The following is a 27,068-nucleotide window of genomic DNA, read 5'->3' on the forward strand; positions in this document are numbered from 1 at the left end:
TAGAGTATAGCCTGCCTCAAAACAGGAAGTGACCAAAATGTAACTTGATGGCCACAACCACTGATGCTTTTGTGGAGGAGTCACTGGGGATTAAAATGTACAAATCTGTAAAACACCAATGTTTCTACATCAGTGTTTTGTTTTAACTTGGTCAAAACTGATGGGAAGATGAATGTGTTTTTAATTTAATTATTCTTTAAATAATCAAAAAGCAACATTTAAATTGAGGATATTTGGAAGGAGACCCAGTCACATCATTTGTAGCACACGCTTGCTGCTGATTGGGACGATACGGGAGTTGAAATCCATTTCCAAAGCGTTCTGTATGGGAACCGCTGCAAAGCGAGAGGTGTCTTGAGGTCACCAAGTCTCCATAACAACCATTAGCCACTGTTTACATGCCAGCCAGCTGCCTAAGAAGCATGCCAAAAAGAAGTCGTTTCTGTCTCCCCATCTGAACCGTAAACATTTGGAGTTTGCCTAACTCCACCGGAGCTTTAAACTTTGGTCAGACGGAACACATTGAAGTTTTCAGGCTGGGTTTACAGGAAACGGAGAACAAATATGTAGAAAAGCAGGGTTAGGTGTGCGTGAGGGTTTGTGATGCTGATGCAGTGAACCCATTCCTCTTCAAAAGACCGCGAGAACCTTATAGGAGAGTGTAGCATTATGTAAGTGGATCTTTTATGATTCTACACATATGGCCAAATCAAAAGCCTTCTATCATGTATCCAGGACTAAAAACAGGAAATCTGTATGATGAAATGGAGAAAAAACCAAATAGAGAGAGTCATAGAACAGGTTCATAAATCCCTGTTCTATATTTGCTCAATCGTGACAAACTATCGTCATATTGGAAAAAGGATTGTTGTAGAAAAAGTCTGTTATTGTGGAAGCTGTGATTTTGTCAGAAATAATTATTTCTTAATATGTGATTTTTTTCCCCCCACCCTTCTCAGTAATATACCCATTTTAAAAATTGGTCTTTCATTTTATCCCACTGCAGTGAAAGACTGATTTATACACTTTTTTTTTTTTACAGATCTTTACCAGCGGTGCCAATAAACTCTTACTGTGCCAATCTCATTTTTAAAGATCCTCCTCCAAGAAACGGTCTCCGCTCTATTTCAGAACGGCCCGTTTTATAAATGTTCTGTTAAATCCATCTGTGCTCCCAACTTTGCAGAGACGAGTAAAATGTTTCAAAGTAGCGAGTATGATGTTTTTCCCAAATTTATCACATAGTAAAAGAAGTTAGACAAGTGAGGAAAAATGCTTTGTTTTTCATATATTCTGAGAGTTCCTTGTAGAAAGTCGTAAAACTGTTGTATGGAGTAAAGATAAACTGTCCCAGACCCGTCATGGTACATCCTAGTGAACTGATCTGTTTTTTCCTCTCTTCCTACACAGAAAAGCCTGTTTCGGCGGTGGAACTGAGCTGTGGTGCTGGGCCCAGCCATGTGATTCTGGAGCTAGGTTTGCCACTTTTGCTGGACTGCAACCTGGGGTCCAGCGACACTCCTTTCAATGTCACCTGGTTCAAGGATGGCCAGCTCCTGCCGCAGGCGCCGGGAGATCGCCTGCGGTATTTGACCAACGGATCCCTCCTGTTGTCGCCCACTTCTGCAGACAGCCAGCCTCCCCAGAACGTAGAGGGCAGTTACAGCTGCGTGAGTGCCAGCGCCATCGGAGCCCTGACCAGCCGGACTGTCAACGTGCTGCTTGCAAGTGGGTGTCGCGCAATTCACAGAACACTCTGCTGTCGTTTGAAGATTGTAATTGAGCTCATGTAAGGCTGAGGCTCAGTCCTGTCTGCAGATGAGCCTTACATGATGTCTGTCTGCATGTGTTTGTTGGCTCTATTCAGACTCCAGTGATCCTTTTCAGCTGTGTATTTTTTTTTTTTTTTTTTTTGGGTGGAACAGGATGCACACATTTGAATTCATTGTAGATTTTCTCTTATGCAAGTTTTCCTTGATGAAGCCAGCTATCAACAAGCTTCTGATTGATTTCTAGCTGGATATTTGACTCCTTTTCTCATAGGTAGCAGAGATCATTCAAATTGACCGGTTTTCTGAAATGGACTCTATCTTAAAACGTAGTGCAAGAAATTCAGAGTTGTGTTTGGTTGATTTTTAGGCCACTTTATCCATTCGTAAACAGTTTCAATGTGGGTTTGTCCCTTTTGAACACCAAACTACTATGCATCATTTCACTAAGAAAAATTAAAAGTGGCACAAAACATTGAAAGTCCCAACTTACAGTGACTTTCATGCTGATAATTATTCTACAAAATCTTAACCCAAACTTTATATGAATGGCTTTTTTTTATTCTTTTATTTCGAAACCAGAGCCTTATTAGGAGTCAAAGGATGCCAACAATACACCAAAATTCATGTTTATCCATTTTGGCTTCTAACTTCTAAATCCAATAAATCCCAGCATGGGGGCGAATGTGGCTCTGTGGGCAGAGCAGTTGTCTTGTGATCGGAAGGTTGTAGGTTCGACTCTTCCTGTCACATGTTGGTTGTAATTAATTCTTCACATGCTCCTCATCAGTAAAAGCTGAGGTTGAGAGAGGCTCTTCAATTTGAGAGTCATTTTCAGGAAAGAATGATAAAGAAACTAAATACAACAAAACTTGCTTGACAGATTTTGACAACTGGTTCATCGTGTTTGTTTGCAGCGGTGACTAAACGAGGACTTTTAGTGTTATGTGAGCCTCAGATCTGGCACATTACATATAGTACGTCATTAGGCAGCTCTAATTGTGATCTTAGGCTGTAAGTTAGAAGTACAAGCATCTGGCATTTTGGTATGATTAACAGTTGCATTGCAGCTGTTTAGAGGAGGGCATTATGGAAGTTCTTGCCCACAATGAGTCAGATTGGAAACAATTTTGTTGCTGTCAACTTGTAGGAAACAGTCAAAGTGGGAGAATCCCGTACGTTTAAGTGGAAAATTCACACAACCTTTGGTTCCAGCTTTACCAGTCGTTTTGTAAAGGTTTATGTGGCGTAAGTAGCACATATTCATTAGCAGCTAGACATGGTGCGCCTCCTTTACGCAACTTAGTTTATGTCAGTCTTGCTCAGTGGTAAAGATTTTGATCCAGTGTTTCAGTTTAAAAAAAAAAAAAAATCTGACATTTATGTATTTGATCTGCTTATCGCCTGGCATGAAAGCATTCTGGCTTCTTGATGACCGGCCTTTTTATCTGTGCATCAATAATAACTTATCCTCTGCAGCCGGACACTTGTTCTCCCTTAGCGTGTGGAGAAAAAGTTGTTTTCTTTGTGCTTTCTTCTTCTGCTCTTTGAAGGACGACCGTGTTTCTTGACCCCACAGGTTCGCACAAAGCCGTACCATTTTTCAATTAGCTGGAAGATCGTGATATGAAGCAGCAGGGGATAGATAGGAGTTTTTGTCTGACCGAAGGACTGACTTTCCCTCAAACTCCCGAGTTCTGCTCTTTATTCAGTCATTAGCTTTGTGTAAGACGAGACACCATCCAATGTGGATCTGCTGTTTTTTGTCAGCTGCTGCATGCTTATTTATGAAGCTCTTTTCTTTGGGGAACAATAAGGACTAAAGTACTAACAGGGAGGGGGCGGGGGAGATGTTAGATTAAATGCTACAGAGGGTGGAAAAAAAGCAAAGGAGAATTTGGAGAGTTACAGCCTCTAACATAATGAAAGGGCTTTGCAAAAGGATCCACACCCCTTGTAGTTACACTACAGTTTCAATCTTCAATGTATTTTATTGCAATTATTTATGCTTAAAACCCCTCTACCCCCAAAAAAGGCAGCAGAGATTTATATGTTAAAGAAATATTACTGCAAAAAAAAACAACAACAAAAAAAAAACTGAATAGTGTGGGCATTCACATGTACTCATCCTGTTTGAGGTAACATTTTTGTAGAATCTTCTTTCACAGCAAATACAGCTTCTGCTCAGTTGGGGGGGAGAGAGGGGGAAGGATGAAGAGTGTGTGTAAAGAGTAATATTCAAGTTTTGCCAAAGATTCTCAATTGGATTTAGGTGTAGACTTTGACTGGTCCAGTGTAACTTGTGAAATTGCTCAGATCTGAAATAGTCCATTGTAACTTCCTGACTGTACGTTCAGGATAATCCTACTGGAAGATGAATTTCCACCCAAATCTCAAGTTTTTTACACTCCAACACTATTTACCAATGACATGAGGCGACTAGTTCAAGTGGATGTGTTTGTAGGGGAATCAGGTTTAAAGGGACAAAATACAAATCCATACAAATAATATCACATTTTCCTCTAAATAAATAAAAGCGTCACATTTTACTTTCACTTCGCAAATACACGCAAAATGTCTGGTAGCGAATATCGTATAAAACCACAGTACAATACATTACGCATGTTACTGTGACAACACGCGTAATTTCAGGAGTGTGAGCACAGCGTCGGTGCATCTTTCAGTCTGTGTGTGAAGGGTTTTTGAATCGAACCAGAAGTGCGAAACAAGGCGTTGGATGTGAGGCAGGCCGAAGCCGGTCTGCCTGGTGGTCGGATCTCGAGCAGACCTCCTCGTCCTCCTCCCCCCCGGTGTCTTCGCAGGAATCAGAGTGATGAGAGAATGTAGCAGAGATCACATCTGTGAAAACACATTAGGAGAGCCACCTGCTCTGGTTTCACAGTCACCGTGTAAGTATGAATCATGTGCTTGTCCCTGAAAAGCATAGAGACGGACAAGGACTTTCGCTCCTTTTTTTTTTTTTAATTTATTTATTATTTTTTTAAATACAGTTTCTGAAAGCAATGGATTTTTTCTTTTCTCCTTCAGTGTGTAGACAAAGACAGCAGACAGCCGATTTGCAGAAGGGAAATAAACACAAACGAGGCCAGGTACAGTGTGTTTGTTAAACATGAAGTAATTAAGTTTCCTACAGTAATTATGAGACAGTTTTGTAAAATCCCAGTGGATTTAATGATGTCCTTCTACAAACCAAGATGGCTTTTTAAAATTTTTTAAAATCTTTTTCCCAAAACTTACACCTGCGTGGTACCATAAAGGAGACATTTTTAAAAAATCTTCCTTTTGGCAGCGCTGTAGGGCTTTCCTTCTCGCGTGTCCGAACTGACCGAGCTGCACATGCTCCATGGTAGCTTTTACAAATAGCCCATCCAGGCTGGAGGTATGCTTGATGAGCTTTCACAATCTCAGCCCTAGAGCCGGGTAGCAAAGAGGTCACGGGTGGAATTATCTGCTTGCACAAGGGGAGGGGAAAAACGCTGCAATCTGATAGCCGAGGGGCCGAAGAGTGGGGCACAGAGAGGGGGACAGACAAAGAGAGAGGGAGAGAGCAGGGGGGGGGAAAGTCAAGAGAGACAAGAAAAAGAAAAGGGGATAAACTCAATTTGGTCGCGTTTTTATTTTTATGAGCTTTGCAACTACAGTACACCTGAAAATCCATCCTAATTTATAGCTGTGTTTTGGAATCTCGCCTTTGTTGTGAGAACGTCAATGAAAACTTACCTCTGCTGTCACCACTGTCAGATTTTAACCACGTTGGGTGATCACTGGGGTGTCGGATGGATCTGCTGTGGAATTTCATCTTGAATTCTGAGAGCCTAAAAAAAACAAACAAAAAAAGATGTACACAGTTCTACTTTGAAAGAATCAGAGGTGGAAGGCCAGCCAGTCACCATTGTCCCATCGTGATACGGGCAAAGGGCCCTCTTTGAACAACCCCCTCTCCTCTCTCTCTCTTTTCATTGACATTTGCTGCTGTGCACCCTTGCTTATCTGCTGTCATTCACCCTCGTGTGCACACACCGTTAGAGAGGAGATACACAAAGTTAATCCACCAATGCAAACACAAGGAGTGTGTCTGCAGGCACCGACGCGGACCGAACACTGTGAGGTAAAGAGCAGCTTTGCCCAAAACCCCCGCGACTCACGAGCTCGCCCACGCTCGGACAGTCTGGCATCGCGTCAGGCGCCGGTTCCGCATGTGGTGCGGAACTCTGGGATTTTAGGCTACGGTGCAGAGCAATGTGTCAGGAAGTGCCAGGGGTTAATCATCAATGAAATGTTTCCCACTTTCACAATTTTCAGGGATTTATTTAATTTTATTTTTTTTGCATATTTTGCCACACGTCATTGTTTCTGACCTTAAAAACTATTTACTTATTGGTCAAATACAACACAAGTCAACACAAAATGCAGTTTTTATAATAACAATCAAGCATTGGTGATGACTTGCAGTGGGTCGTTTCCAGCTGTAGAGGAGTGTTGGACTTTTTAAGGTCATGCCACAGCATCTCAACAGGATTCAGGTCAGGACTTTGACCAAGCCACTCCAAAGTCTTCATCTTGTTTTGCCTCAGCCATCCAGCTGGTGTGTTTTGGCTGGGCGTTCAGGTCCTGCAGCAGCAAAACAGTCCCAGACCATCACAGTGCCACCACCATGTTTTACTGTTGGTATGATGTTCCCTGTGTGAAATGGGGCGCTACGTTTACGCCAGATGCATTGGGACACACACCTTCCAAACAGTTCAGCTTTTGTCCCACAGATTGTTTCCTCCAAAGTCTCGGGGATCTTCAAAACGTGCTCTGGAAAAACTCAGACAAGCCTTTATGTTGTTTTTGCTCAGCAGTGATTTATGCCTTGGAACCCTGCCATGCAGGTCATTTCCTTATGGTGGAGGCGTGACCTCTGACCCTAACTGAGGCAAATGAGGCCTGCCGTTCTTTGGATGCTGTTGTGGGGTCTGTTTGTGACCTGTTGGATGAGTCCTTGCTGTGCTGTTGGTGTAATTTTACTCAGTCGGCCCATCCTGGGAAAGTTACCTGATAAATAATATAAAAAATTGAAGCAAAGAAAACACATTGATGTGCATTTTTTATTTTTTTTTATTTTCCCAACTGATTGTTATAGCAACACTTATCAGGAATATCACTGTCCTCTTCACAAGTTGTTACCATAACAGCAGCGCCTGTAATGTATTGTATGTCTACAATTTATATCTGCAATGTTTAAAGTACAGTGTAAAATATTAGAGGTCACTAAATCAATGTTAGAGGTCAATACAATACTAAATAGCTACATCTGAGTATTGTCCTAAGTGTTTGAAAGATGTCCTCTGTGAAACAGTAAAACATCTGCCAGCAGGCGATTAGCTTGAAAGTTTTCTCAAAAAACTGCATGCGTGGTTTCGCTGAACACTTTTGACACCAAGTCGGACAATTGTATTCTGAATTAGTTATGCAGATCTGTTCACACAGAGAATCTGTCACCGAAATTGGCAGAATGTTTGAGAATCTCATCCGGACGCCTCCCTGTTTGTTCTCACAGTCCCTTGTAGGGTGAGTTTAACTAGAAGCTTCATTATCTGCACCAGTCTTGTTTAGGGTTTTCAGTTTTCTGCTGGCTTGTACTAATTTTTTTTTCAAACTCCTTTGGTCTCCCACCTCGGTCTTCTTTATGTGTTTTCTCTCTTTTGATCCACCCCCGTACTTTTCATCGCAGTCAGGACTAAAGCTGAAGTGGTGGGGGACACTTGGAGCTGTTTTGTTCATTCTTCTCACCCCCACCAGCATGTGGGATTGGAAGAGGTCAAAGGTTCACTGACTTTACTCACTGCTGCCATCTGGTGCTTCACATCACTCCTCAGGCACACATATTCTTTTAGTTTAAATTAAAACTGTACCTTTAAAGGTCTCTGCAAAGACAAGTATGTTATAACTTATGTCATAGAAATTGCAAACTGGTTTGAAGAGACACCAAATGTTTTGAAACCATGTTGCCGTTTTAAACCAACTAATGACACGGCAATGAATCGACCAATTATCGATCCTATATTGGTGTTTTAACCTCATTCAACGGGTTCTACATTATTGGTGCTTTTCCCTCCATAGGTCTGTCCAGCTTCTCTGAGGAGCCGTCACCACAAACAGTGACCACCGGGGGTTCTGCTCGGTTTGAGTGCCAGATTGAGGGAGTACCCACACCTGTCATAACATGGCAAAAAGACCAAGTGACTATCACCGACGATACGAGGTAAGCTGTGTGTTAGACCGAAGTGCATTTCATATTCTCATGCAGATGCTGTTGGTAAAAGGAGATCTGCACAGTGCCTTGCAAAAAATATTTTGTGTCATTGCAGTCACACATCTTATTTGGATTTTACACGATAGACCAGCACAGAGTACCACATAATTTTGGAGTACGAAGGACGAGAGTCCAGGTTTTTATAAATTGTTAGGGGAAAAATATCTGAAAAATTATGGTGGACCATTTTACTCAGGTAGGCCGAAGACAGGAGTAGAGATCCACCATCTAGCTGAGTGTCAGTAAATATACCGCCAGAGATGCAACAAAATTGTTTAGCTTCTTATCATTTTCTGGCCCAGTCAAAGTCCAGACCTGGATCCACTTGAGAATTCATTGCAAAACATTAGAACTGCGCTCAGGACAGAGGCAGAGCTTTTCTGCAAAGAAGAATTGACATTTTTGTTGGATGTGCAAAACTACAAGAAACGAACCACAAACGACTTGCAACTAAAGGTTCCATGAAATTGACTGAAATGCAGAGTACACTCTCTTTTTTTTAGATTCAGATATTTTATTTTACTAAAATGAAACATAGTAAAATATGTGTTTTATATGTTTCCTTATGCTCATGACCAATATCAGCAAGCATATTTAAAGAGTATGATAATGTTTGCTGCAACTAATGTGAATCTACATTTGCTGAGGGGTCGACCTCAGTGAAAACAAGACAATGTAACATTTATATGTTTGTGCATGTCTTTGCTGGCAGTGAGAAAAACACTCATCTTTGATGCTTGGTAACTGTCTGCTCCTACTGAACGGTCATGTTTCTTTCCATCACTACAGCTCAGTGTTAGGGTGATGTAGCCGGGACGTTGAATACAACCCTTTAAAAGCTGAGTCGAGGATTTATTTTCTTTCTCTTGGTCAAAAACCTGACCGGCATAAATGGGGACATCTGAGAGCAGGGCTTGTTTTAAAAGCGACATGTTTAAGAGGGACTTATGTTTGTGGAAACATAACATGTCCGTAATAGTCTTCTGTGTGCTCAAAGGAAAACAAAAAAAAGATACATAAAAATATTCAAATATGCGACTCCTCAAAAGATCTCCCTTGCCAGTGCTCTCAAAAATATTCTCCTTTATGGCTTAGCGAAATAGACATTTTGCTGTGGCCATAGGGTCAGTGAATTTCTTTTCGGTCTTATTACGCAGATCGAACTGTTAATGTCGGCTATATTGCAGCATGACCTCCAGACAGCTTGCTGCTTAAGAGGTCTTATTGGTGCCATGTGGTTCTCCCTCCCCAGGCCGTACTAATGGGCCTCTCACAAAAATCAGTCAAAGGATAGCTGATGAAACAGAGGCTTTTTTTCCCTTCCTTTTGTTACCTCTTGCTTTTAGGTGATTTTTTTTTTCTTACTCAGACCCTCTGCCATCTCTTAGGTATTATCTCCTTGTCCTCAATTGCTGTTAACCTTCACCCTCTCCTTTGCTCATCATGTTCATCTTTTCTTGTTATTTGCTTGTCCTATTCACGGCCTCTCCTTAATCAGCCTCCGTTTTAAACTTTTCTCATGTCCTCTTTGCATCCGCTAAGGTAGCCGTGGTTTGGTTATGTTCGCTGTCGCCTGCCAGCGGGTGGGATTTATTTAAGTGAAAGTTTTCCCCAGGAACCTGATGATGTAGAAGCAGAAGAAATGGGCGAGCGTAAGGCTTTGACTTGGTCAGATCATCTCTTAAACTGCAGCTCTTGTGGACTTTTTCCTGTTCTGCTTTGGGCAGAATCCAAACCAGAACTGGTTCAAGGAAGGAACAGTGGTTCATGGCGGGCCAAGGCTCAATGTTGCATCCAAGCAGCTAGGTTGGCTCGTGTGGTCTGATCCAACAGCCAACTGTAGCTCAAATTGCTTTGCTTTTATATAACCCAGGCGCATGTGCATTGCTTAACTTGGGAACCATGTGGCGCCTGAATGCTGTATGGGAGGAAGGTTAAGCCCGCAGAGGTAGAGTGACGCTGGGACTCCATGACTGTTTCAATCCATTGCATTGCACATCATGCGCATCCTATCATTCAAACGACATTCACAGACAGCCTTGTTCAACAAGATAAGGTACCCTGGCAAAAAGGGGGAAAAATGGTTTAATTAGAAGCACAACTTGTTGGAGGTCTTCAATCATCCTTTGTTTTCCCCCTGGTATCAATCCAATGGGACTCATTGGAGAAACGTGCTAACATCTTGTTGCCTAATATCACAGTACAGCTTCATGTCCATGTGTCAGTGTGTTAGGGTTGTTTCACCAGAAAAGAGAGACCAGCACACACAGTTAGGTCTGTTTTAGTGTACAGCTAGTAACTGAAGTCCTGTCAGGTCAAATCTCTATTACATGAAAAACCAATTTGGAAGACTACAAAACAGTAGAGTTCATCAGCCTGCTGCTTCATGGATCACTGTACTAAGTCATTTATTGTATTCTCTCTCTTTTTTTTTCTTTGTTTGCTTTCCCTTTGGAGCAACAGGTTCATTTCTCTTCCTAATGGGGTGCTGCAGATTCTGAAGGTGACTAAAGAGGATGAGGGCCTCTACCGTTGTGTTGCATCCAATTCTGCCAGGAAGAACGTCAGCAGCGAAGCTAGACTCATTGTCACGACAGGTGAGGTCTGCTGCTCTGCTTTGTCGTGTTTCCATAGGAAACCTGGTTCAAGTGGAGCTTTATTTTTTTCCTTTTAAGTGTCCTTGGGTAAAATCCAGGAAGGTGAATAGAGCGAAAGGAGTTACAAGCTACTGTAAGAAACGTAGCTTGTAAAAAATATGCCCTGTTGAAATATTGCATTCATGAGAGCTAGGGCAGCTTGACCAAGTGGGACAATCAGGCACCGCTGGAGAGTCATGCTGCTCATTTTAGGCTGCAGCTAAATAAGATGACCAGAATCAAGTAAGTCTCAGACACAATCAAAAGCACAGCAAGGGAGGCGACAGAATCAAGGAAAGAAGGGGGAGAAAACCATACTAAGAATACAAAATTATCAGTCAGCACTTGCTGGAAACTATCTGCCTATTGGATATCATGTCTAACCTCATGTGAGAGTTACTTCTGACAGATATATCAATTATTGTCAATATAACTGATCAATAAAACTGCTGAGCTACTAAAAATGCAATGTTTGAGTCTCCATATTATTCCTTGAACAGGCTGAACATCAACTCTGTGTCGGTTTCAGTGACATTTCATATCCTCGGCGCTCTGCGTCTCAAGGTGACTCAGGATTGTTGTTCACCTTCAGCGGATCCTCAGAGAGCTGCCCTCTGGTTTCACACTGTGGCAACAGGGAGGTCATCCATCTAAGCAAATCACATTAATGTGGCACTACACGAAAGGTTGCATGCTGACAATACAATTATTAACTACGTATTGGCTTTATTATTCAGGGAGCGTGATATCCTTATCCAATAGGGTAGCTGTGTGTTGTAGTATCTGTTACCAGGGGATATGATTTTTGAAATACCTGAGCGTTTAAAAAAGATTAGTTCAAGTAAATCAGTTTGATGTAATTTGATACCTCATGCAGGTCAAACCGGATGTATTTGCATATGTTTGATCAAAATAGGCACACACAATTTTACATGAATTCAGACTAAGCATGTCCTGTTTTCAGCTGGTGACAATTACCAAAGTTGTTTCACCGATCATAATGTAGAAATATTGAAATGATATCTAAAAACATCATTCAGAAATTTTAAACTTGGGCAGGGACCTTCCAATTGAAAGTGACCCTAATTATATTTGCAATTTAGTTGTAAAGTCGCTTAATGACGACACTATCAAATAACAAGGAAATGTGTGCAAATGTCTCCTGTTGAAGAATGTGTTTTAAAAACCTTGCATACGACTACATTTGGTGAGTCTAAGGGTGCATTCACACTGCACCCTGAAGTGACCCAATTCCGATTTTTTTGAAGTAATGCAACCTGTATCCGATCTTTTCATGGCAGTGTGAACAGCACAGGTCGGATTCTTTTTCGAATGTGACCCATATCCGATACGTATCCAATTCAAATGCGACCTAACGTCCAGGTAGCCTTCATCCGAACTGAATGTCACTGATTCTCAACAAATCTCACTATTTTGCGTCCTGATACACGCAAGCGGGAAGAAAAACAGCAAACACAACAGACTATATGAGGATTATGTTGTTAATATGTTGCTCCGGTTGGACAACAACTTCAAATATGTAAGCTATGCTCCACTGTTAGCCTCCATGTTTACTTCCTCAAACACTGAGCACTTCTTCTTTTTATGGCGGTTGGCAGAACACTGAGAACGCTGATGCTATTGCGCCCTCTAGTGTGCATGCGGGACACTTTCAGGTCGTTTGCCCGTACAGAACGCATACAGGTCGCATTTACTGGCAGTGTGAACGGCCCTGGCAAAAAAATCGGAATAGGGTCACTTCAGGCTGCAGTGTGAACGCACCCCAACTAAACTGAAATGTATCATTTCACGTCACTATAATAATGATTAATTGAGACAACTTAAGGGCTAATAACAGACACCCAATTTTGATTGAGGAACTTCTTAATTTAGCTCATCCAAAGTCTAACAAATTGTTCTTGCTTCAGCTGCCTCAAATACGAACCCTCTGGACATGGAAGAATCTATTTCTATACCTACGCGGGTCAGACGATACCATAGAGAGTTGTTGACCATCAGCTAAAGTATTCCAAGAACTTGAGCGTCAGGAGTTTCCTGAGGGTAGTGTTACTTGCTGGGTTTCTTCAGCTATGTCCAAAACTGGAGCAGGCGGAGAAGTCAAAGGGCATTGATTGCTCTTTGTCAAAGTTTTAACATATTCCACTTAAAATGCTATTGATTCCTTTTACACTTGATCAACTTCCTTGCATTTGAAGCCGTGGCTACTTCTGTTCGATTTTAAGCAGAAGATTATTAGCTACATTTATATATAATATAATTTTGGGGGGTTTAAAATCAAGTTATTTGACAAATGACTTATTGATGCATGGTCTCTTATCAAAAACATTTCATTTGTAAAGCTTTACCTTCAATGTAAATGAATCCTGTTACATACAGGAGTCATTTACATCTTAAGTGCTTGTCCTTCAACACTACTTTGCTTGAAATATGCAGAAGTCTTTATTCTGCCAGGGTTCATTGGCAACATTCATCTTCTGTCAGGTTGTTGGCTTTTTCTTCTTATTGAAGATCTCAGTCTCCTATTGTTATTCAATTGAGTGAACTATTGGCTTTCACAATAAAGGTTGATGTTTAAAACAAATTGTAACTTTTTTTTTTTTTTTTTGCTTTTTGGCCTCACTCAAGTGTTTCAAAATGTACCAAAGTAAATATTAAACATACAAAAAACACCATGGGTGATGATCGTATTTATTAAATGGAAAGGAAGTTATCCAAGCCAACCTGGCCCTGAGTGAAATGTGATTGCCTTCGTGACTAAAAACATTAATTGAATGACTTACACTAGTCACACCAAAGCCTGATCACTGCCTGACTCACACAATCAACCATTCCCTTTAAATAGATTCAGCCTGAGGGGCAAAGAGGAAGACGTCAAAATCTCAAAGACGTCAAGAAACAATATAAATCACATCTATTAGTTCACAAAGGATTGCGAAGACATTTCTACAACTTTGCGATTCCTTCAAAGAACAGTGACAGCAACAAATAAAGAAAACATTAGATCGGAGTGAACCTTCCTGGTGTGGCCAGCCTAAAGAAATATTACAATAATGCATCCACAAGGTTGAAAACACCCCAGAACAATAACTAAAGCAGTACGTGCCTTTCTCACCTCAGTAAGGGTGGAGTTCCCCGTGAGATTTCTAGGGGAAAAATCACTCCAGACAGAAAAAAATAACTCCAAATATGTCAGAATCAGCTGCAAGGTTGTGCACACAAAACAAGGAATTTGACATCTGTTCTCCCAGCAAAGGCTTTTAAAATATAAGTACATAAAAAGGACATTTGCCAGTAAAGACCAGTCACTCGTCCACATAGTGTTGCTGATGAGTCAAACCACAGTTGTATCTTTTCCATTACTGAAGAGTTGATTTGTGGCAAATTAGGGGAGTTCAGTCATTTGTCAGCAGAGTAAAGAGCAAAGAACTGAGCACACATCCCTGAGGAACTCAGGGATATTTTTGATTGACTTGACTGAGTGTAACTCTAAAATCAAGTTACAAAGTGAGAATGTGTTGAACTCTTAGGTGACAAAAAACAAAAAAAACAAAAACAGAATCATGGCAGCACAGCTGATTTTGCTCTCCAAGTTAGTTCTGCTGTAGGTGGGATAAAGCGGCACATAAATACGGCTTGCTGTTGTTGACTGCATCATTTTTGCAAAGGCTGACAAAATATGCAAACTGCAGATGCTTGAGATATGTTGAGAGGTACATTTTAAAGCTACTAAGACACTTCCTTAAATTAAGTGCCGCAGTCCGGTAGACATAGAGGCATGTTTCTGTTGCTTTTTCTGTCACAGGGACAATAGTGTTGATTTCCTTTGCCTTAAACTGAGGCAAAATCAATAGCGTGATTTGGAATAGAGTGTTGAAAACACTCGTACACTCTGTGCCTTTCAGAGATTTGTTCAGCATTTAGTGCTTTGACTTGCATAAATCAATGCACCTCTTCATCTGCAACTGCAGAGAGGTCATGTTTTCAGGTTTTCCTGGAAAATGGCTCGCTGCTTTCAAAACGTTATGGAGGCACTTGGCAACGCTGTCTGTTTACATTAGGCCTCTGTCAGATTTAATGCTATCGCCTCTCCGTTTCAGCGCCATGAATGGAATAGCTCAACGCCCACAGGAACGCTTCAGCAGTTTTGTGTTGAAGTAATAGACGGAAATACCTCAGAAGCTGAGGAAAACCTAAGACATTAACAGGCACTGCCAGAGGTTTTATTGTTTTTCTCCAGTCTGTTTTCTGCTACGGCTTCTATTTTTGGCAGTGCACTACACCCACACCTATCAGATCCATCACTTTGTAGGCACCCTCTGCTAGAAAGTTGTTGCAAAGGCAGCATGACCCACTTAAAGCCTTTTGCATCACCAAGGTTTGCTGCACATAATGTTAATGATTAATGCGTAATGTGTTTACAGTATGCGAGACCGTTTTTGCTGAGATTATTCCTTTCATTAACACTTGCTGGACCTCAGCAACTTTGCTGTGATCAAGAAACGAGCGCTTATTAAACCCATGAAGACATTTTTCGTTGAATAGCAATCTTTGTCGCTAACGGCAACTGAAACTGTTCTATGACCTGATATAATGGTTTACCTTTTGGGGCCCTTGAAAAGCCTTATTCTTCTGTTCAATCTTCTCTTCGGCTCGACCTTCTGGCCAAATACTCTGCACTATCAGGTGTCATCGTCACTAACACACCACCTCCTGTTTCAGCCTTTCGGGTAGTGGCTCATTGAATCTGTTGAGCTACGTTGCAAGTACATAATTTTGAATGAAGAAGTCTTTTGTTATCACTCACATGTCCAGTGGAAAGAAATATTAAATTAGATTACGTTAGCAGTTCTAGACTGAAACATTACAAACATTTTACACCAAATTTAAAGCATAAGATCTTGTCTTTGCAATACTTATATTGAAGTGTACTCCGATGTTAAAGGTAAAGGTAATTTTATTTATATAGCACATTTTCAGCAACAAGGTTATACAAAGTGCTTTGCAGGAATTAAAAGGAAATACAAATGAAAATAACAAATCAAAGGAAAGAGCAGAAGAATCTAATGATCTAAACTAGGGGCTCCTGTTCAGGGTTGCTAAGTATTCTCTGGTCTAATTTCATTTCTGGGTTGGAAGAACAGGAGTCTAAAAAGTGGTATAATAATGTTCATCCAAAGTATATAAACTAGATAAACTATTGTGTTGTTACAGGCTCCATTGACAGCCCAGGCCCAGTTGTGATTGTTGCGCCACCCCAGAATGCCACGGTGGTGCTCGGCCATCCTGCTGTGATGGAGTGTGTGGCACAAGGCCAGCCAAAACCACTGGTGTCATGGAGCAGACAAGGTAGGACTTTCAAAGATTTCCACTCACTTTGGAAGTGAGTGGAAATGTATTTTATTCACAGCTTCTGGTGCTACCCGTCTAGTCCGCTTAGTGTCATTCAATGCCCCGAGGCTTCAGTCCCTGCTAGACCTTTCCTTAACGCCAAAACCAAATTAAACCTTAAGCACCCAAACCTAACCCTAGCCCATCCGATCCGATGTCCTGTGTTCTTCAAAGTATTTCCTTTCGTAACATTTCTCTGGCATTTGTAAGACTGAAATAAAGACCTCTGCTCCTGTCAGTTACCAGCAGCAGTTTCTCTGTGCTGACCCTCCACATCGCTTTCTCTTTTTTTGATCAGACGGAAAGCCCATTTCCACAGACGTGATCGTCCTGGCAACAAACCTGGTGATTAGGGACACGAGGCGTCACCATGCCGGCGTCTACGTCTGCCGAGCCAACAAGCCCAAAACTAGAGAGTTTGTCTTTGCTGCTGCTGAGCTGCACGTTGCTGGTAAGAGTAATGTTACACCATCATTTACTGTATATGCTGACTTTTACCTTGAGACATTTCTGAGAGCTGATTGAGTGAGGATAGTCACCATCAACATCTTCACAGTATTAAAGGCCTAATGTAATTTAAAACATGAATTAAATGGGGAAATTTTCAAAAATGCATCTTTGTCCCAAACAAGTAAGCATGATATTTTGAAAGAGTGTAATGCAAAATAATAAATTATTTTATGTGTGTGTGTGCATAACAAGGGTTTCTAAGCTCTTCTTTAAAACTGCAGTCTGGATTTGAGCTGCAACTCTGAAGGATTTTCCACTTTCTTCTTTGAACAGCCCCTCCGGTGATTGTGCACTCCCCGGAGTCTGTGTCCCTCTCCAGGGGGAACACCGCCAGGTTTCTGTGCAACAGTTCTGGGGAGCCATTCCCAGTGCTGCACTGGCTGAAGAACGGCCAGCCCATTAGGTCCTTCAGGCGGATGAAGGTGCAAAGCCCTGGGGTCCTGCTCATCAACCAGCTGGCTCTGGAGGACGCGGGCTACTATCAGTGCATCGCTGAAAACGGGCTCGGGACAGCCTGCGCCACGGCCAGGCTGACGGTCATCGTGAAGGAAGGTCTCCCCAGCCTCCCTCGCCACCTGACTGCTACGCCGCACTCCAGCACAACAGCCCTGCTCTCCTGGGAGAAACCCGAATACAACACAGACCAAATCATTGCCTACTCCGTGCACTACCAATTCACTGCAGGTTTGGTGTTTTTAAGAGGATGTGGTAAGGAGCTAAAAAAAAAAAATCAAAAATAAAGAAAAATCCACATATTTGATATGAATTTCATTCTTTTTAGGGTCAGATATTCAGGACTCTTCGTTTGCAGTTAGCAACGACACCACAGAGTATCTCGTCAAAGAGCTCCTCCCCCATACTGCCTACACTTTCTTTGTGGTGGCGTATTCGCCCATGGGAGCCAGTCCTCCATCGCTGCCTATAACCATAGAGATGCTTGAGGACGGTGAGTACTTCAGCCTTCATAAAAGGCAAATTAAACTAAACTCATAAATGAAGCAAAGAATTACAAAGTAAGGTCATTCTGTGCTCGGACTGAAAAGCTGCGTTTCATCCTGCATGTTTTAAGGCGTGTTTGTGTTTCAGCTGCATCTGAGTGATTCAGGTCTACTCAGAGGTGGACAGCGATTAGCCAGTTTAACCGGGTTTGGGAACACATGTTCGGCTGCAGGTCTTCGCAAATAATCAGTGCTGCCCATGCAAAAATGCTTTCAATTTTACCTCACTGGCAAAATCAAGTTCACATTCTGTTTTTCAGTTTCATTTTGCTTCTACAAATGGATCTTTTTTTCTTTCTTTTTTTTTTTTTAAACACTGCTGTGTTGTCAAACTCTATCAACGTTTTTTGTCTTACTGTGCACGGCAATTAGCTTGGCTTGTCTCCTCCTTTCCGCTTGTAGTTCCTAGCGCACCTCCTCAGCTCTCCGTCGCCAGCACGTCCCCCACTGACATCAGGCTGGTGTGGCAGCCGCTGACTTCCCAGCACAGCCGAGGGGCCGTTACCCGCTACCGCGTCGATTACAGTGCGCTGGATCAGAGTGAGTAATCTTCACTGATTGACGAGCTCGGCACTTTTTTGTGACCCACTGAGAATTACTGAAAACTAATCTGTGGAACGTAGCAATAATAATTAGAACTGCAGGAAGTTATGTACGGGTCCAAAGCCCGACCTACCGAGTCCGTCCCTGAGACCCCGCCCTCTCACATGAACTCTTAGCATGTCAAGAGTTAAGAATTTTCAGAACAGTGTTTACACCTTAATATTATTTAAAACTAATATTGATCAAATTAAAATGAATTTGCCTTATTGTTGTGTTTCCATTACAAATGATGTTAGTGTCAAAGAAAAAAACATAATTTAACAATTGCGGTGAAATAAGACATGAAATTAAAATCACTCTTGGTCCCACCACACATCGACCACACCGTAAGTAACTCATTAAAAGTGTTGCCATTAGAATAACTTCTGCCTATAGATGGTACTATAAACATTTCCATTAAAAATTCATACTTCATCATAAATCTCCTAACATATTTCCAGACAACCATGTCCATATCTGGAACAATGCAAGCCCTATCCAGTGGAAGATTTTTTATTTTTTTATTTTTTCTGAGATGCAGAACAATAACAATTAAACCAACGTCTGCTTGTTACAGGTTGGTTAGTTTTATCAGCCCAATTCTCTGTGGAGTTTATTTCCGTAACAATTTTCCGTAGATAATATAAAGCAGAAACAGCACATCTATTTTAGAAATAATTTGCAAAATTCTCTAAAATAGAATTTTTTCCATTGTTGCAAGACAATAATGGAAAAAAAAAAAAAAAAAAAAAAAACATTACCTGTCCACTTTCTCTTTCAAAAGCCCCTGTGGCTCTGTGCTCTGTGCTCTTTGTTTTCAACAGAGGACACTGTGTTCTCAGTGGAGCTGAGAGGCAACGAGACTCAGTTCACGCTCAGGGAGCTGCGCCCAAACCAGGTTTACCGACTGAGGATAGCAGCTGGAACCGCTGTGGGCTTCGGCGTTCCGTCTGAGTGGGTCCAGCAGCAGACAGTAGTTCGCAGCGGCCCCAGTGACAACAGCACAGGTAAGAGACTGCGTGGCTCACTCGTGTCCCCATTTGCGATACGATAATTACTTCGTACGTCATTTTGAAAACAAAAAGTAGGCAACGTGTCACACAGAAGGCTTTTAAATATTAAATATTACCTCAGTTTAGAGGCTCATACCTGTTAATACTCAAAAAAAACTAAAGAAACAGTTTGGATTATGGCAATAAATGAAAACAGTGTTTGAATAATGTTAGTTTGTCCATCTACCAGGAGGTTTGAGAGCACTTCATGCTTCAAACTCTTTATTTTTATTTTCTAACTAGATTTGGCACCTGGTCCCTCTGGAAAATTATAATGTACTTTATCACTAAGCTTGAGTGGACAGCAATCTCACCTGACCTAAACTCAGTTAAAAAACTGTTGTCAACCAGAAGATGATAAACACCATAACGGGGCTGAGCAGTTAACCAAATTCATAATTTAATCTTGATTTTGGCTCAAACCGATCACACAAATAATGTAAAAATCAAAATGATATATTTTAAAAGTTGTACTAGCATATTTCAACAAGCTGAGTTGAAGGGGGAAAGTGTTGTAATGGGCTAATCTTCACTTGTTTTTATAAATAAAATCTTTTTCCAGTGATTTTTGCTCCTTCTGAGCTGAAGGTCAGAACCAGAGTGACCACTCTGAATGTGACATGGCAACCCTCACCAAATCACACGCTGGTTTCTGGCTACAAGCTCTCCTATCGGGAAGCAGAAACCGACAGGTTCACCACCAGAGACAGAACGCCGCACACACACACCATCAGGCTTCGGAAGAAGGCGAGGCATCACCTGCTGACGGGGCTCGGTAAGATGTTAATCGTTTCTAAAATCTAACAATACGCCGTTTTTGACAGATCTTTGTACGTTCGTCTCGTATCGGTCAGAGAAAATGCAACACTACTTTAAAGTACGTCTCTCTGGGTGTTTCTTCTGCGTTTTATTAGTTCCTGACCGGCAGTATGAGGTGAGGGTCTGGGCATTCGACAAGCAAAAAGATGGAGCAGCTGCAGTGTGGAAGGGAAGGACGGATAAGATCCATGGAAGACGTAAGACTTCCTTTAGAGGCATGCATCTCTAAACAGTAAAAGAACCCGACGTGTCGTCTCCATGTCGATGGCGCCAGAATAACATTTGCACTTTCTGGCGTTCCATGGAGTTGATCGCATGCTTGTGTTGCAGCTTCTGGGCCGTCCTCGTCTCCTCCGCTGCCGCCCAGCAGCGTCCAAGCTACGGCCAACAGCTCCACCTCCGTCTGGCTCCGATGGGAGAAACCTCGGTTCATCAACGTGCGCATCATCAACTACACAGTGCGCTGCAGCCCAGCAGGAACCACCAACGCCTCTCTGGTCTCTTATTACACCAGGTGGGAAGATCAGGATGAGTGTCTGAAACAGTTTTCAGTATTGTTAAAATAAAGGTTACAATTTTTATATGTCCAAATGTGTTTGAAAAAGCAGTTATTCCACTGGGCAGCATGTACCGAGACCTCTGTTTTTAGTCAGGCCAGAGTTTGCTTTTTTAGTCTGCATCAGACTTTGAGTGTGCATTCACACCTCCCCAAACAAACCAGAGTTTTTAGACAAATAAATTAGTTTTGATTAAAGCAAACTTCACCGGGCTGGCAGAAATGCATCCTTTGGGTTCTAAGGATCATCTGAACTCATTCTAAACAACCTTTTCCACCAAATGTCACTCAGCTCTATCCTAGATGTCCATAAATCATGTAGACATTGTTCAGGCTTATTTTTGGCCAAATAAAATGCTCCATAGGAATCCCAACAACAAATATAGAATAGAATTCATTTAAGGTTTTGTGTGAGGAGAGAAAACATGAAAGCTGTGCAAAGCACATGGTACGGTCGTTGACTGACTGGTTGATGTTCTGCAGTTCTTCTTTGGAGATCCTGCTCAGGGGACTGAGGCCTTTTACCCACTATGAACTGGCAGTGCGGTCTAATGGAGTGAACATTGCAGGACCCTTCAGCAGCACCGTGGTGGAGGCCACCCTGCCTGACCGTGAGTATCCTCAGAGCAGAACAAATACGACAAGTATGATCTGTCTTGCATGCACTTGGTGGAAAAATTAATTAAAAAAAAAAGTCTCAGCTCTTTATTTTAATTTTTTTTTTCTTTTGGCTCTCTTTGACTCCAACACTCATCCACAGCTTCCTTTGAGTGAGTTGATTAAAGAAATTTAGTTGATAATGTTTCTTGCTGAGAAGCAGCAAGTGACAGTCGGTGAGTGTTTCTTTTTTCTTTTTTTCTTTTTTTTTGAAGTTCATCTTTTTTTCTGTTCCAGTAAAAGAAAAGTTCATCTTGCTCTTTTTTTTTTTTTTTGAGGCCTGAATAATCTGCACTGTGTGTACCTCTGGCAGTTTGATGGATCATGTTATATGTGGAAGTAATTACGTGCAGATAGCAAACCAATAAATGAACTGATCAGATGGAGATTTGCGTTTGGCAGCGGTTGCTAATAACTGGCTGACTAATTAAGCGCTCAGGCGTGGAAATGGCCAATGGCCCCTGTTTGCTGAATTTGAATGAGGGGTGGGGTTATGTCGTCATAGCGCCGGCTAACCTCTTCACATTCTCCTCCAACGTGCGTCATCGCCTAAGCCTCTCCCCCCTATTGCCCTCACAGTATATCCTCTCTTGTACCCAGGTGGCAGGGACATGAGGACACATATGGCTGTCGCACGGCGAGTCAAATCCCTCACCAAGACAATAAACACCCCCCAGCTGTGTGAGGCCTTGTTTCTGGGCTCTGATGACTTACCTGATCCTCCTGTCTCCCTCAGGGCCGTCCACACCACCTGAGGAGCTGCAGCTGAGAGCTCTGAACTCCTCGTCTGTGCTGGTGAGCTGGCGCCCTCCGCTGGAGCCAAATGGCATCATCGTCAGCTACAGGATCTTGTACACCGTCAACCTGAGCGAGCCTGAAGACGAGTGGAGGAATCTCTCTGAGGATGGTATGTTCTCTAGTAACGATTGCGCGTTGAAACATGTTCATAGTCGAGATACTGGACGCAGCTCTTTGTGTCACAGCTGGTGTCGCTCGTGTTCTCTTCCTCAGGGGGCATCTTTAGTGTGGAGGTCCGCGGTTTGTCAGGGGGAACTCGGTACTTCTTTAAAGTGGGAGCTTCCACAAAAGTGGGATCAGGGCCTTTTTCACCCGTTGTGGATATTCAGACTCCGCTGCCCACGTACGGTATGAATACTGCTTCTCTGCTTCAGCTAAACGCCCCACAGTCATGTGGCATCACTGTCACTGCCACATGACCAACCTCCTCCACTCTGCTTCCTGAAACACAAACGGAGATGAACATTGAAGTCGGCCCAGTTCTAGTTATCGATAACGATACAAATGTTAATGCAGACACATCATGAGTCCTTAGTCAAAAGTACAAACTCAAAGCTGAGTGAGAGTTTGGGGCAAGACTTGAAGTTTAATGTTCAGAGGTGTTTTCCATCCAATATGTCTGAGCTTGAACTGGTACATTATAATATTCTGTCCTAGAAACTCTCTCGTGCAAATTTTCTGTTATTTGTGAAACAATTGAGAATCGTGCACTTCTTTGTGCTTCGCTCCATCACATAAAACATCAATGAGAACGTTTGAATACTTTATGCAAGCGTTGAACCAGGACCATATAAACTGTCTAACAAACAAAATGACCTTTCACTTTTCCTTACCTTTTACTTTGAAACTTTTCGAGTGAACAGAGCAACACGTTATCTTGTTTGCGTGTGCCACTGTGAATGGAACTGGAGACGGGTGGGTGGCTGAGTTTTCCTGCCATCTGTTTTTGTCCTTCTGTTGTAAAATTTGTATGTTTATCCTAATAGACATCTTAATTTTTTTCTGCTTTGCCTGTTTTGCCAGAGCTGGACATTCATGCAGTCACAGGCATCATAGTCGGTGTTTGCTTGGGACTTATTTGTATCCTCCTCTGTATGTGTTTCAGCTTTCGAAACAGCAAACCCAGGTCAGTGTTTACGCTCTACGCATGTTTTCTATTTTAGTTACAATCCCTAAGAACAGCCTAAAGGTGGATCTTGATACATTTTAGCCCAACTAAAAGGGTATTTCGGTGATCCAGTTAAAAATAAGGGAAACTCCTGTATTTGACAGCTCTTTAGAAAGATATGCTAGAAGCGTTTATTTCTGGTAGCTTCGATAATTATGGGTTTTAGTAGATGAAATCATAAAAGTCATTTCCTTCAGAGATTTTAATATTGCATAAGACAGTTATAAAAGCGTTGCTCGGGAGGTCAAGCAGCTCTGCTCTTCCTCCTGAATCTGTGATTTTTAACGTAGAAAAAAAATTGTGTGAGAGGCTCTTGGTTGGAACATCAACTTGGCTCAGACAGCGGATTCCTCTTCTTCCTCTTACAGTCCTGTCAGTTTCTCCATTATGTAGATTTGTTCGTTAATTCCAGCCCATCAGTTTAGAGTCTCTGCTTCTCCCTGTTTCTTTGTTATAGCAAGTCTTCGTTAGAATTTCAACTAACTATGTATCATTCCTTCAATAAAGAAACATTCAAAAGCAAATTATATGCAAGAGGTTTTTGGGGTTTTTTGTCCAATTTTTTTGTTTTTTTGACATCTTACTAAAACAGTTTTATCTTTGAACATGTCTTGGATATATGATCATGGGCATTATCAGTCATTTTACATGTTGATCAACATAGAAGGCTCCTGTTGAAAAATGTACTCTTAACTTAGCGGAGTGAGTTTTCCATAAGAATTCCCTCCACTTTGATATTTTTTCACATACATTGCTGTGCCCCTGTTTATTATTTCAGTATTTATTTCTCTCTCCATCTTTTCTTTTACATCGTCACTTGAGTGAGTGTTAGTCTTTGTTAATTCATGGTAATTGTCATTGGATTGTTGTTGCACAGTTAAGTAAAACATCATGAGATTCTCCTTAGTCCAGTGTTTTTATGAATTCTTTATTGTAATAATCTCTTGCTTATAGATATCTAAATAATTCACGATTATTCAAGTAGTTGTCTCTAATTTCCTGGAAACCTTTTAATCTTCCTCTGTTCTCTAAAGCCCTCCCTGTTGCGATTCCTCCAATGTGTGAATCAGGAGTTAAAATGTACTGTCATATGAAATCCTCTTTAACGTTTGTAAATCTCTTGTTGTCTTTGTATTTTTTTTTTTTTTTGGCCATCCTGTACCTGCCTCCAAAGTGTTGGTCTCCTTGTCTAACGGTCAGATTCCAACCCCTCACAGAGAGCTGTCTGGAGGCCTGAGCTCCACAGCCGTGACTCCTCAGTGCAGGAAAGGCGGCTGCCCTGCTCCAGCCAGTGGGCCCGAGTGCAGCGATAGCCACGAACTGGAGACGCTGATGCCTTCAGGCACCCAGGAGTCGGGTCAGCAGCCGACAAAAGACCCGGAGGAACAGAGTCTGATGGCAAGTTCTAATCCGGGGGGAAGGGGACGATGCTCCTGCACCTGAACCGAAGGTCAAAACCTTTAAGGGGAGGCGGGGGGAGTGGGAGGGGGGAAGCTCTTTACGTAGTTTTTCTTTTTTTTTTTTTATGCGTCGATAAAGTGACTATTCTCACTTTGAAGCCTCTGATATGCTGTTTCTCTCGCAGATTGCTTGGAATGGCTCTGTGAGTCATAACTGGGTCAACAGGATCACACGATACAGAGACACCATAACAGACGAGTCTCCAGCGCTGATTAATGGAGCGCTCAGCATGTTCATTACTGCGACCGGCATGGTAACGCAACCAGTGATGCACACTGACTTTTATGTTTCAATTATGAGCCTCTTCCTTTTTGTTAAAGCGTGTCAACATGTCAGTTTTCCTCTTTTCAAGAAAGAGTTTGTCTGGGATTGAACATGGAAACATATTTTTTGCAGCTTCAAAGCAGACAAAAAATAATGTTTTATTGTCAGCAGATTCTTTATGATGATTATAATTTTATTTTTTTCTTATTTTTTCTTTCTCCTTTAATATTTTTGTCCTTTCTTAGTGAGGTCACACGTGTTTTATGACTGGCCATCACAGCAGTAATCTATTTTTTTCAATTTATTCATGTGGGTGTTTTTTTCTTCATACTAATTGCTTTTTAGTTCTCACACTCACAATTCAACAGTGAAGAAAAGCACCTGTTTATTTTTCTTCTCTTGGCATCAGATTTGTATATACATTTGCAGCCAGCAATCCAGTTAATTAACATTTTAATCCATTCAGATGTCTGACATTAACGAGGTGGTAATAAACATGCACAAGATGTCATTTTATACGGCTGAAAAGGTTGAGGACAAGGTTGGTACCGAAGAAAGAAAGGAAAAAAAAATATGTATAATTATGTTCATGTCAAGGGGCAAATCCAACTATTACTGGTAATGATTTTGATCTTAATTGCTTCTTTTTGTCATGATCTGGGTTTCTGTGTGTTTATTTTTGAGTTCTTCTGTGTTCAGTCCTGTTTTCCCTGTGTAGTCCTGTTCCCTGTGAGTCTCTGTCCTCCCTGTTGATTGCTCCCCAGGTGTGTCGTATCCCCCTGATTACCCTGTGTGTATTTAGCCCCACCTGTTGTCAGATCCTCGTCATTTGTAACTGTTTCCCTGTGCCATCAGTCTACGTCTGTTTATGGGTCATACGCAGTTGAACTGTGAAGTCCTGCATCGACCTAAGCTCGTTTACATGTCTGTTATCCAGTTGCTACCGGTATTAGCTGTGTGCTAACTTTCTGCCGTGCTGCCTGTTCAAGACTGTGAGCTACATTATTAAATTCATCATTCTCATTTTACCTGGGTCTACCTGCGTTTCCTCACCATCTCAACCACATCGCCTATGACACTTTTCCTTTAATAAAGCACGTTGAAGCTAATTTATAGTCGCCCCGGTTAAAATGTTAGGGGTTTTGTGACTCCTTCACAATGCAGTCTTGAAGCACTTTTGGAATTCCAGCATTTGGAATTCCAGCTGGTTGGCTAACTTGCTTGTGATAAAACAGCTCTACACTCTCTACGTATGTTTTTCTGCATTTTTTTTGTTGCGTTTGCATCAAAGGCTGAAGCGTCGTTTTACTTCTTGCACAATTTATTATTTATTAATTTATATCTTGCAAAAAACCCTAACCCAAAATTCACATGTCAAACTGTGAATTTTGCGTACTTTTATACCTCTAACTCCATTTGTGCAACATTTTGGGTCAAGCGTATTGGAGTATTCCCATATGAATCGCTTTTTAAAGCTAGAGGCATAATCCAACGAGCTACAGTTTCTTGTTGAGTCTAATACTAGTGATAAACGGTTTGATCTGAATCCATATCAACTTTTGGTAGGATGTGTTTAAACGGAGGTATTAGGAAAATTAGCATTTTGGACGTTTCTGTACTTTCATTTGGGTTTCTACTGCTTCCAAACCGGAGCACTTAAAAAGAAATAAACACCCAGCAAAGTTCAACCCGTTACTAAGCAACCCAAGTGGAGCTCCAGCACGTTTGGCTAGCTGGTTTTACTGCTGTATACGCTATACAATGGCCGCTGGAAAATATAAGGTGCTATTGACTTAACGTTCAGAAACCACTGGCTGCATTCTTGTTGGCTGTGCAGGAGGCTCTACTTTTGCTTTTCAAAGATATAAGGTTGTATAATTGCATATCTGTGTGCAGGCTTTTTCACATTTGAGAGTTAACATTTGAGTTTACACTCAAACGTTAAAATTTTTTATGCGAGAAAATGCAATGAACAATGTTTTGTTTAAGCTAAATGGACCTATCCTAACTTGTTCAAGGAACGCAATAGGTCACCTTTACAAACGGTTCAAGAGAATCGCCAGCTGAAAG

The 27,068-nt window shown here is 41.6% G+C and overlaps 1 protein-coding gene across 1 annotated transcript in view; it reads left to right on the forward strand.

Annotated features, from left to right (window-relative positions):
- Positions 1-1,410: 1,410 nt before the first annotated feature.
- The window catches only part of igdcc4 (immunoglobulin superfamily, DCC subclass, member 4), a gene marked incomplete at its 5' end in the record, with an annotated part of 31,565 nt that continues 5,907 nt past the window's right edge, over positions 1,411-27,068 (forward strand). The window contains 18 exons of the mRNA XM_015043678.1: positions 1,411-1,728; positions 7,896-8,037; positions 10,546-10,685; positions 15,957-16,091; positions 16,432-16,584; positions 16,917-17,327; positions 17,425-17,589; positions 18,044-18,181; positions 19,048-19,230; positions 19,838-20,050; positions 20,190-20,291; positions 20,425-20,608; positions 21,134-21,261; positions 22,044-22,214; positions 22,319-22,453; positions 23,129-23,231; positions 24,491-24,671; positions 24,859-24,987. Coding sequence (XP_014899164.1) covers positions 1,411-1,728; positions 7,896-8,037; positions 10,546-10,685; positions 15,957-16,091; positions 16,432-16,584; positions 16,917-17,327; positions 17,425-17,589; positions 18,044-18,181; positions 19,048-19,230; positions 19,838-20,050; positions 20,190-20,291; positions 20,425-20,608; positions 21,134-21,261; positions 22,044-22,214; positions 22,319-22,453; positions 23,129-23,231; positions 24,491-24,671; positions 24,859-24,987 — 3,131 coding nt within the window. The remainder of the gene's footprint in view (positions 1,729-7,895; positions 8,038-10,545; positions 10,686-15,956; positions 16,092-16,431; positions 16,585-16,916; positions 17,328-17,424; positions 17,590-18,043; positions 18,182-19,047; positions 19,231-19,837; positions 20,051-20,189; positions 20,292-20,424; positions 20,609-21,133; positions 21,262-22,043; positions 22,215-22,318; positions 22,454-23,128; positions 23,232-24,490; positions 24,672-24,858; positions 24,988-27,068) is intronic.

The sequence above is a fragment of the Poecilia latipinna genome, unplaced genomic scaffold (assembly GCF_001443285.1).
Source record: "Poecilia latipinna isolate Pla-1442-1.1 unplaced genomic scaffold, P_latipinna-1.0 Scaffold644, whole genome shotgun sequence".
Classification (NCBI taxonomy): domain Eukaryota; kingdom Metazoa; phylum Chordata; class Actinopteri; order Cyprinodontiformes; family Poeciliidae; genus Poecilia; species Poecilia latipinna.